General features: G+C 37.6%; 1 protein-coding gene across 1 annotated transcript; it reads right to left on the bottom strand.

Annotated features, from left to right (window-relative positions):
• Positions 1 to 2206: 2206 nt before the first annotated feature.
• On the bottom strand, positions 2207 to 10920 carry LOC122573411 (elongation of very long chain fatty acids protein AAEL008004-like). Its single transcript, XM_043739736.1, has 5 exons — positions 10824 to 10920; positions 10710 to 10747; positions 5492 to 5743; positions 5127 to 5370; positions 2207 to 4337 (listed from the first exon to the last, which is right to left on the bottom strand). Exons 3-5 carry the CDS (start codon positions 5741 to 5743, stop codon positions 3871 to 3873), a joined length of 963 nt encoding a protein of 320 aa, XP_043595671.1. The 5' UTR covers positions 10710 to 10747; positions 10824 to 10920; the 3' UTR covers positions 2207 to 3870.
• Positions 10921 to 12472: the final 1552 nt, after the last annotated feature.

Genomic DNA, 12472 nt, shown 5'->3' with positions numbered 1-12472 from the left:
TCGCTATCTGGCAGCCAACGGCCCATCTAAAGTCACCCCGACTCTTAATAGACCCACCATAAAACGTTAACTTTTAACTTCATTGTTTCCATACATGTTTCCCAGTCAAACTGCCTGTCCTGAAGAATTTGCTAATCCTATAAGTGTTTTCGGTTTATAGCTGGGTTTTGGAAAAGTCTTTGGGTTTATTAGGCGCTCTCGAAAATCACGGAGAAAGCGGGTAGTCACCGAGTGGGAAAAACGAACATATGTCTACCGAAAAAGGCTGTTTTTTTCCCCAAGAATAAGGTCACCCCCGATCCACGTTGGAGACTTCCTCATATCTTTTTTCATTAACGTGGGTCATAACCAATCGGCATCGCGGATCGTTACCCTCACTTTCCTGACGAGAAGTGTGAACAACGAATCCACGTTCTTCGTTCAAAGGGCACACCCACACCAAGCTTTCCTGCGAAACAACATAAGAACAAATCAGTCAGTCTATATCATCTCGAGCCAAAGGACAGTTCAAGAAGTCAACAAGTCGAATACAGTCAGTCGACAAAATACATCATCATACGCAACAACACGAAAGGAGTCTCAGGTCGTACTCACTCGTCGTTGTCCTTTCAAACATTCATTCTTGTATAACACCGAAGTTGTTGGATCTTTTAAATATATAAAACCTGTTAATCGCAGCGTTATATTCAATTAACTACCCTTATTATCTCACAAGAAATAAGGGATCGAACGATTCGTGGCGTCGATTAGTCAATCGTAAGGGGAATTTGACTCCCGTTGGCGCGCTTCTTCGAGATCGCGTCTCCCTGCGATCGTGCAAAAGTTCAATCGCCTTTTACATAAAATCAGCGGAGTGTGTTTACACTTTTGCTCGTCACTGTAGGTCTTAGTCAAAGAGGTGTAGGATACAAATATATTTAACACCACGTATAGTTCCTTTATAAATACTTAAAACGAACCTAACCCCAAGTCAGGAGTCATTTTCATTGAAACTACTGGTTTTATTTGCAATAGCAACGCCGCTGTAGCAATGCCCCGCTGCATCTTAGAATGGCATAAATGAAGCAGTCCATACGGTACAGCAAAACGCGGCTGAAAATTAATGTAGACTATTCGTCTGCATCGGTACAAAAATTGGGCGCATGAATACGAAAGCTTTGCAAAAAAGTAAGATAACTGTTAATAGAACCATTACAGATGACTAAAAGGTTAAATGTAACGAAATAATAGTAAATATGACAATAATCATTATAATAATAGCAATAATGGTAATAAAATAATAACAATTATTATTCTTAAATTGAGGTAAAGAAGCAGGAAGAAGGAAGGAAAGGAAGTGGTTAAGGAGAGGAATCGCGAATATCGATCAGAGCAGAGTAACTAAAACCATTGTAAAAGCAAGAAGGGACATATCAACGGATCCTCACAATTAACGTAGTGTGGTACTTATAACGAGATGGCGGATCCATACTCAAGAATGAAGTAAAGACCCATAGAGTGTTCGGAGTGTGATGATATTCGAGAATAACTTAAAGCTGCGATAAATAAAGCCAAGGGTCTTGAATCCATACCTATCTATGTATTGACAATGAGCCAGGAACAATGGTATGGTATCAACAGGTGATAAGATGTATTGTAGATAGTAACATACCTTAAGCTTGCGGCTGGAACGGGTTACATGACACTTTGTTAAGTTAAAACTAATTTCATTACGCGAGCACCAGGAAGACAGGCTATTCAATTCCTCTTGTAACAGAAGTGCATCGCTCACAACCGTAACTGATCTGTAAATCTTTAGATCGTCATCAAAAAGTAAAAAAGTATAATTTAAGAAGATTTCTGATACATCATTAGTGCAAAGTATAAATAAATAAAAGTAAAGGACCCAAGTGAGAAGCCTGTGGGACGTCTGAGAGCACAGTAATCTCTTTAGGAAGATGGTTATTGTAACAATATTTGTTACTATACAACAATTGTTACTTAACAGTCTGAATTCTGTTAGTCAAATAGCTGGAGAGCCGAGGAAGAAAAGTACCGTAGAAACTAAAGGCGAAGAGTTGGAGAAGAAGAGTAGGATAATCGACAATGTCGGAGTCTTTATGAAGTTCGATGTAAATTGCATCAAGCCGCAGGTCACTTTCTAAACAATTAATTCTAGATCTTATTTGAAGGGCACGACAAGGGCACGAACGAAGAAATAAATTTGTTCGTTAAAAATCACACAATTTAATCATAAAATAAATACATCTCTCATTTATTACTATTAGTCTGTATTGTACAAATTTACTTATTCTATGCATTGAATATGTATCCACTTAGTATTGTTCAATCGACGTCTCTCGAATCGCTTTTTTTCTTTTATAAACGGATAATAAAGAGTGTGTGTATACATTCTTATTAGAAATTGGTTGTAAACGGATATACGTGTCGACCGGTAACTATCACAGTAAACTCTTAAGGGAAAAGATATCAAATTATAAACAAATTAGCAATGTGTGCCAACACTCGCATTCTAATGTTCTCAATCTATAACTCACGCCTGCTGCAGAAGTCGATGGTACAGAATACTTAATAACTAAAACAAGCTAACCATATTTGAAAAAGCAGGTAATCGCAATCGAGATACGATACCATGCAATTTCAACTGTTCGTTCGACTGTTGATCACAAAGTTTCTAATGCCAAAATAGCGCTTTTCTACCAAGATACATTTTTCTCGAAAGATCTACAAAATTTAGTCAATACAACATTCGTTGAATACGTGTAAAAACAACAACAATAACAACAAAAAAAAAAACGATCCGGTTTGTCGATTGCTCGCGAGCAATACTTAGTTCTGAGATTGATTTGCATTCGCGATAGGACGCATAGTTCTAATGACACGGGAACTCTATGAGCGAAATTTTACCGTCCGCTAACGCTGCAGTCATCTGCTTCTGTTGTTCTTTATAGCAAAACAAGGAAAGACATTTGATCACAGCGAGTTCACGCGGTAAAATGTCGCTCGTATCAGTCGTGTGCCGCCGAGTGATTAAGATCTACAACAAATCACGGAGAAAATAGAACATAGAAGTTAATTAGTTAGATGAATTGAGCAATAAGAACGTTGCTGAATCGCAACGAAGTCCGTAACGTTCGTTACGACTAGATCGGCGCTGCCTGTTTCACATCATGAGCTACAACCGCGATACGCGTATGAGATACACTCCCGGGAATAAAATATACAGTCTCGTTTGTGCTTATGGATCATCCGCGTCGATCGTTCTTTGATCTGCTAACTTTGTACGAAAAGTATCGTCAGCGATATTTACTATGTCTCATACGATACACGTATCGCCGTGTGAAACCGGTCTTAGTTACGCTGCCATGTTGTTGACGCTCCAGATACAAAGTAACCTCTGTTCCGAATTTACAAAGTTTCACGACAGACGATAAGAGCTTAGAAAGAAAAATTTGGCAATTTCTCGTAACCCTAGATTGATGACAGTTAGGTGTGGCTGAGTATCGCCGTCATTCTGTCTCATACATTCTTCGGTACGTATCATGCATATGTACGTTCACATAGAATCACATAAATCGTAGAATCACACAATCTACACGCGCGACACAGAATACACACAGGAAGTGAGCTAGTGTTCGTAATATATTCAAACGCATCCTTATCCGCGCAGAAGGTAACAGGTGAGTTACTTGGGGAATCCGAAAAATTAGATATCGAAAATCGAACGTTTTCAATCACCTTTCTATATTCTGTGACGAGATATTCTCGATATTGTACGACGATAAAATCTGCCCGCTTATGTTATATCGATGGATTCGTTGAACACAAATTCATGTTCACATAATGCGATTTAGACTGATGGCTAGCATTTTATTTTTGGAAACCGCGGTTGTCGATAAACACGCGATTTCTGAGGCCACTGTCTGAGATGTAACCGGTTGCCATTTTGTATTCGTTTGCGTATATTTTACCGTTCTCGTTTACGTCGTTCTGCTGTTTCTTCTCGTTCTGGCTCTCCGTTTCCTTCTTCGTTAATGCGTTGGGAGATTTTCTCTTCCCGTATGACTGGTTGTAGAAGTTGCGGAACAGGAAGTAAAACATGACGCCATGCAGCCCGATCCACCAGACAAACACCTTCGGGTAGTTGCAGTCGATAAAGAGAAGTTGGAAAGCGTGGAGTACCACCAGGACGAATTGGACCATCTGTAGCGCAGTCAGGTACTTCTTCCACCAGAGATACGGCTGTATCTTCGGTCCGAGAGCAGCCAAAAAGTAGTATGAGTACATCACAATATGCACAAATGTGTTTAGCATGCCAAAGAACGAGCCATGACCGCCTGTAAATGAAAGTCGATCATGTTACGATTATCTCCTAATGAAGTTTCGAATTTTAACGACGTTGAAAAGCTTCTAGGTCGTTAGACTAATAAGTCTATCTTTGACCTGCAAGTTACACAGCGGTAAGAACCAACTGGTTATTGATACAGCTTTTCCATTTGTATGGCAGATATCGAATCGAAGCTGTTGCACGTTACGTATTACGGCGAATGAACGATAGGCTATAGTGAAAGTTTTATTTTTCGATCCCGTGTTATTCGTTAATAATATTACAAAAAATATAGAAGATCTTTAGAAATCCATAAGGGAAGTCTTATGTCAAATTTTAACCCGATTAATTTTTATATTCAAGTCTTCCGTTTCGACCTTTTAAAATTTAACAGGCATTTTACTTTAACCCTTTGACAATGTAATAAACTGGCAACGAATTCACTACGAACAATTTAGAAAAGTAATTACACTGAAGATATTTTCTGAGTTTCTGGTATTAGATATAGCATAATATCAACCTTTTGTAAAAAATACATCTCTCTCAAACCATACCGCTATGGGGTTAAAGCTTCTTTGTTCCAAGTTCAGCTTAAAATCACAGATTACATATTTACCACGTGCTGATATCTAAGAAAATCACTATCTTAGACGGAATGTTTCACGATCAATTATCGTGGATGAATAAGTGTTTATAACGCGATGGGACTCTACTGCCGTGCAAAATCTGTTATGAGGTATTGGTGATTGTTCGATTATATGTATTTATGTATATGTGTACAAAGTAGGAGGATACCTACCAGGAGTGAATTTGACACCAAACCAAACCGATATTGGCATGCACCCATGATGAATCACGTGCAATATTGAAATATGATTGTTCTTCTTTCTCAATACAAACAATATAGTGTCAAAGAATTCGGTGAATTTTGAGAAGTAGTACCACCAGCAGCCATGTGCCATTCGTATTGCCAGCGGGTCGTCCGAATAGTCTACCGGTTGACAACGGAACGAATAGTGACCTCCCCATCCAGATACTAAGGACTGCACCGAATAAACGATGCATTACAACAAATTTCGAAAAACTTGTTTGTTTTCCATGACATTTTTGAAATAATTTAGCTATAAAGATAAGTTATATATATTTCCTAACCGATTCACATACCTCGTAAAACAACCACGTGGATAATATCACTTGGAAGAGATTATAGAATAGCATGACCTTCCTGAGATTGAAAGGTTTGCGATTTTCCATGAGCTTAGGACCTAGAACCTTGACAAAGTAAGCGTAAAATAGGCAGATGAAAATGGTCGGGAATGGACTGCTCATCATTGGCCAATTATTGACCCTTGGGTCGCTCTTGTTGTCCATTAGGTCTCGATAGCCATCGTATATCGCTCTTACAAGTTGTGCCATCTGAAAATCACGTTTTTATATAATATAAATAGAAATTATAAATAGAAATTCACGTTTTTACGCATCGTGCTCATCGCCAATGATGCGAAACGGTTTTGTTCATCACGAAAAACATAACTCAATGGTTCAACGAACCGATCAGAGATACGATTGGAGCCACTTTTACACAATTTTTATCGAATGGTGCGTTCAACGAGATCGATTTGCGTTTCGAACAAACAGACTGTTCACGATTTGCGATTCGACGATTGTCCAACGCAGACGGCGGTTTGAGAATCTATGGATCGATGTTGACAGCGTGACTAAAAGTCAGAGCCGACTCGTGCTTTCACTGTTGTGAGATTTCCTCGAATGTACTACACCCGCGAGAACAGGAACGCGAACAACGTTGGAACGGCTCGGCGCCAGGAATTCTTTGTTGAAAACACGATCAACGAAATAACATCTCGTCACGCGAAAGGCAAACGCAACGCACGTTTATCCCGAGGCACGCGTGAAACATTTTATCATGCGTCGCACGTGATAGCGCTCATTATGAAAAAGCCATTCCTCAATAAGGTTAAACCACGTGTTAATAGGTTACTGTTTGTTCTCCAACGATTCCAAACATTTTATAGAGTAATGTTATCGATGTAAGAAAGAAACTGTGTATGTTGTTTGAATTTCTTTCAGACGAATGCTAACAAACTCGAATCATTTTTATTTTATAATTTTAAAACGCGTCGAAATTAAAACAAGTCTCACAGGAATCGAAGCAGAGTAGATTCTAAATATCGTATCTTTCTCCTTGTGCTCAATAATATTTCAATATTTTAATATTCTTAACATCCTCGTGCCTATTCATCCAACCATTCTATAAATCTTATTGGAGTATCGGATTCTTGCTCTCAATCGAACTAGTCCTTGACAAATAAATATTGCTCCCAGTTCCGTGCATACTTTAAACTGGTAATGCTGATTATAAATTTATCGTATTCTGCGAATTTTTGAGAATTAACGAATGTTAGGTCTAAAAGGTCTTCATATCTGATGATTTAGATGCAATTGGGAATACCATTTTTTGATGTAGCGACTATAAACTTGTTTTCTTTATGATTTTCTTTTGTAATTAAATGAATCAATTTGGACGACTGAGCTATCTTCGTAATATCTTGTAATCTAGAATCGTTTATCGATCTTTTATCTTATCTTGTATCTTATATTATATTTATAATCACAACAATAGTACAAAATATCTCGATTGCATTTTCGTAACGTTATGTCAGCGAAAATAACCTTCCTCTTAATTCCATTATTCTACCCTAGAATCATGCATCATTAGTTTCTCTAATACCATTACGGCTTCAATGTGCCCGCAGTTACACTCGTTTTCTTTCGAAGAATCTCGATCCTTTATGTCACGCCTAGTCCAAACAAGGACAATCTTTTCGCCTACTATATCCTCGTTTACCCAGTCGACGTCAACGAGCTAAAATCCATTCGTTCGAAAGCGAAATGCCAATTATCACATAGAAACAAAGAAACAAAGACAGGTATGAGAAAAGATACTTTTCAATTCAGTGATTCGGCACAGCATAGTAAATATTTTCAAATTCGTATATAAGGTTCATCATTGTCGCAGAGCTCTTTATCAAACAATTTTTCGTCTATTTAAATTGCAATTCCTAGACTGTAAATGTTCATGCATTTATGGATAATCGAAAGGTGCAAAAGTACACATAACGCGTATCACGTGGAAAACTACTTAAAGTAACCAAAGTATAACGATCATCGCATTCAGTGGACGAAACATATTTTTGTTTAAGTTTCATTTCCTTAGCTATATGTATTTAGAAAAATTAAAATTTTGCATAAACATCCGCAGTCTAGCGATAACCAGTAGCGATTGTGAAAGTTTATTTTTGGCCGGTTCAATCTCCGAATGGGTGTTTGAATCAATTCTCATAATTGTTTTCTTTAATTCGTCTTTTCTAGCGAATTACTCCGTCGACACCGACGAAAAGTCGCGTGGCCGACTTTCAACGCAATGGCTTGCGAAATTTAGAAAACTACGAGCAACTCGGGTCCCTTGACGAACGTTTGTCTGTCGAAAAACGGTACGAAAGACATGCTTGTCCCAGCGTCGGTTTCGCAATCCGATCTGCACTGACGTTCGAGTAGGGTTAGAAAGAGAAGTGACCTCATCGAACACTACAACGCCCATTCACGATCCGAGTACTCTCGGAAATATTCCAACCTACTGTCCGATTCTAGTCGTTGAATCTTGTCGTTCTGTCTGCTCTTCACTGAACGTTTATTCGCTCGAAATTGATACTTTTCGTTCATATCTAAATTTACCGACGATTTAATATCTCTACGATTAAATGGAGATATCACGTTCAGTTGAATTATATTTCCGATTGATGATAGTAGCACTTGGCAATAGCACAGTTTCGTGGTTTGGTGCGTTAAAAGCAGTGCGTTCAAAGCAGTGTATTCGTTTGTCTATTTTCTACGTTAATAACTATTTTCTACGTTGCGCAAAATACTTCATAGATCTACATAAAGTAAATACTAAACAGGCGAGCCGATGCAAATATTTTTATTATTGTTTGCTGGATATTGGATATTTTGATTAATGCTAAGTCAATGCATCAGTGTTCTTTGAAGACCAAACAATTTCTTAGCGCATCAGAAGTAGCGTATATGACTACAATATGTACAAATAGTTATTAGTAACTGCGAGGTGGACTGGTACTAGGAAGTAAATCGTAAAAATGACTGTAAAGTGACATCAGTGAGATCAAAGTTTAACGAGGAAGATCAAATTTCCCATAGAAAAATATCCACAGAAGCTCAAGGACGATTATAATTACCTTTTGTTCTTTCTTATTCATCAATGTCTTTTCTCGTTCTTTACTATATTTGTTTACTTTTCTGATTCTGCTGTTGTTCTTGAACTTCTATATGCCAATCTCATTCTTCTTTCAATAAACAAAAGATCTTATAATATTTTAACAAGAACATTAGCATTAAACTTGAAACAAAAATTCACGTCTATTATCAATGTTTCCGTTGTATTTTCTTCAAATTTGTTAATCTAATTCGTTATTTTCTTTTACGGCTAGTTGCATGAAATACGAGTGGCATTAGAAATATTTGATTTCAATCACAGTTGCTATATCGTGATAATTACTTCATTGCACGTACGATAATGTCGATAAAATACGAAGAACAAGAGGAAATTCTGTCCAATAAATAACCTGTGAATCGCGGTTTGATAATGTAGGGAAAAGTGATTGAGGCAGTAAGTTCGTCTTAAGCCGAGGTTTTCCGTGGAAACAGTACTTCTTTATTTCTTTTTTTTTTCCAAGAAACGTGTAACGCACACGCAATTCAAATCAGCCAGGATCCTGAGCGGGTCATTATATATCGAAGACGCATTAAGAAACAGATTTGCAATGTAAAGTTTAGAATGTGGAAGTCTGACGAATGTGCTGTTGCGCGTTGCAATTGAAATCACTGTTCCCTTGAAAATTCCCGCTTGTTAAACACTGTTTGCTGCCGAGTCAGGTGCATCCTTCGCTCTTTATTTTAAGCCTTAAGCCTTAAGCGAAGAAAGTAACGAATGCAATGCCTTTGTTACGAGACAACGACAGCGTACCAGCGCGTGCAATTATCACGATTGCCTGCCAAATTCAGCGATCGATCGATCTATTGTCTGCGAGAGAGTTAAGAAAACGTTAAATCTCTTTTTATCTTGATTAGCTGTTCAGTTAAAGAAACATGTTGGTTTGGGAAGATGGAGATGCTAAGTGGAAATAATTATGACGTCTTGTGCGAGCATTAAGTCTGTGTACAGACGGACGAAGTTCCAAAGTAGATTTTAAACAAATTTTATTCGTCTTCTGGCAGCTTACTTTCGCGGAAATACTGAAAATATCATCCTAGCGGTCTTAGTCAGTTGCAACACAGTTTGTTCGAGAATAAAATCGATCGATGAATATTTGAAAATCATGGTAAAAGCTTCTTGAAAGAGCTACTTGAAGAAGGACTATTATCGAGCGGGAAGAATTGATTGATCGACTCGATAAAAGAAATTCCGTCAAATTCTTAATTAAATAGTATGTTTTATAGAATGGAGGCTGGTCGCTCAGAGATGACATAATTTTATTAAATCACACGAATGATTAAAATATTGCGAAAATGTAAGGACGATTCTAATTTAAAGGTTTTCGCCATTGAAGCAAATGGGGATTACCATAATTTGTCATGTTATATCTAATTTCTAGTTGAATTACGAAATTAATGGTGACACTTAGCGGTAATTAGAATTTCCGTAATCTTAACATAATTGTTCTTCGTAATGAACGCCTTCGCGTGGACTCTTACTTGGATTGATGATTTTCACACGCTACACAAAAACTGATGTCCTTTTTATATTCTAAGATCACTAAAATTTTTAAGTTATGAGTTATAAGATGTTAATTTCCTTCACTTCATATGACTAAACGCACATATCTTGTTAAATAAAAATTTCATATCATTTTACGCCCGCTAGCACGGGCGCAACAAAGCAAAATAAGATCGTTTATGGCAGTGACGAGCCCTGTCTAAATTTGGTTTAGCTGTTCCTCTGTTTCTCGCGTAAACGATCCCATGTAAACGCAGCAATTTCTTCTGTAAACCTTGTCTGGCCCAGATCCGTTATGAAACGTTACAAATTACCCGACCAGGGACATGTCTTTCGCGAAATATTTTGATCGTAAAACAAACGAAATATTCAACAATGACAATAAAATATATTCAGTCATAAATATTTAATATGTTCTATAGAACATATAACATATAATATTGTTATAATAGTACGATTCAATACAGATCGAAGCGAAATGTCGACAAAACCTTGACCGATCCTCTCCAGTATCTATTAGCCGATCTTTTATTTCAAATTCACACACGTCTGCAACCGAAATCTTTTACCTACCGTGATTTGATAACAACCTGGCCCGATCTAGGAGGCAGCTAAATAAGAAAAAAACAACACCAATGTTTATCGTCTTCTTTCCACGAACTAGATCGCGTCAAAATTATATCGAACCTAAAGTCTTACGAGATGCGAGTGCACAATTGCGTTAAAATGTAATATAACTCGATTCTCCAGGAGAGAACCTTCGTGTTTGACTACGTCCGAAGAAACTGAAGTTCCACGATGAAAACGGTGTTTTATATCGGCACATCCGTGTGTGCACGTTACCGTATGTGGGGTAGAACACCGATCCCACCAACTTCTGTAGAAGTCGACGCTTTTCTACCGCCTGTAGATGGTTCTCGACTGTTCAAGGGTCGTGTAACCAGGGTGTACGTGTGCCTTGCAGGCTATATGTTCGAACCATGAGCGATCTATCCTGTTTGGCAAATGTGACAGTAGTTTACGATAATTGTACAATGGTCCAGTCGTTTCCGAGGATCTACGCGCGTTATTTGCCTTTACACGAGTAGATTTAATAGGGCGTCTACCAGGCTTAAACTACTAGGATTTTGATTGGACGTTCCATGTGAGCGACCTTATTAAAGATTCACCACATGAATTTTTATATTCATCATGTGTTTTAGTTGCTTTTGTCATACTCGAGGTACCTGTTTATCTACGCTACGTGTTTATCGTCTGTAATTGTTCAGGTTCGGGTCAAGTTAAGATTCGCTGCAATCAGGGTTGATATCAAAGCAATACGTACCAGTTATACCGTACAGCTCGACATCACGAATGTTAAAATGTCGAAACCGCTTTTATTTTTTCCTTATTTTTCTGCTTGTGCCGCTTAGTATTCTTCAGATAGTCGAATGATGAATGCTTAATGTGTAGTGTAACCAGTGAGATGCCGTGATCAGCTAAATTCTCAATATCTAGACGGTATTCTTTTTCTTCATTACTGTCTTACTACTATGTACTCTCTCCAATAGCACTTAAGCAAAACTGATTACGCAATCGTACACAATATAAGCCTTCTCCGGACAAAGTTCTAACTTGAATTTTTGGTATTCCTTGTTTATGACGCAGTTTTCAGTGCGAGCCGCATCGAAGCTGGGTACATCGTGGTCATATCAACATAATGAAATATTCATATTACGCAATTAGTTAAATAGTACTGTTTTTCGCTTTATGTTAACGATCGATTTATTGATATAATATGTATGGACGCTCAAGTCTCCTACAACACGTTATTCCGAAAATACGATTTCGATATAACACGGTGCAAAAATTGCAATACGGTTCCATATAGCAGTAATAAACTTGGACAAACTTCATACAGCACGAGTGTTTCCATCACGTTGTTTTTGTTTAACACGACTCCGATGTGCTTAGCACGGAACGAATTAACTGTGTTCCCGGAGGATTGACTGTACTCATTTGCATCATCATGTTATTTGGATTGTTGATTGCTATCTATCATTGTGCACGACCGAGACGATAGTCTATTCATATGAGATGAGTCGGAAACGAAAAATTTGTTTATATCATAATTAAATGAATAATTATTTAACCGACTATAAATCTGGTCGTGACTGATTTTAAGGTATTTCGATGACTTTTCGATTTTTTGAAATTCAATATCTGAGAATAATCGTTATTGCCTACAGCAAAATAACGGTGAAATATTAACGAAACGTCGAAAGTATTTTTAGAAGGCAATGGTCTTACAGAATTTTATATTGAATAATAAAATTTGAACAGTTGGAGTCTAGGAA

The sequence above is a fragment of the Bombus pyrosoma genome, linkage group LG12 (assembly GCF_014825855.1).
Source record: "Bombus pyrosoma isolate SC7728 linkage group LG12, ASM1482585v1, whole genome shotgun sequence".
NCBI classification, from domain to species: domain Eukaryota; kingdom Metazoa; phylum Arthropoda; class Insecta; order Hymenoptera; family Apidae; genus Bombus; species Bombus pyrosoma.
Note: the sequence above shows the minus strand (reverse complement) of the source record. Positions and strands in the feature narration are given on the sequence as shown.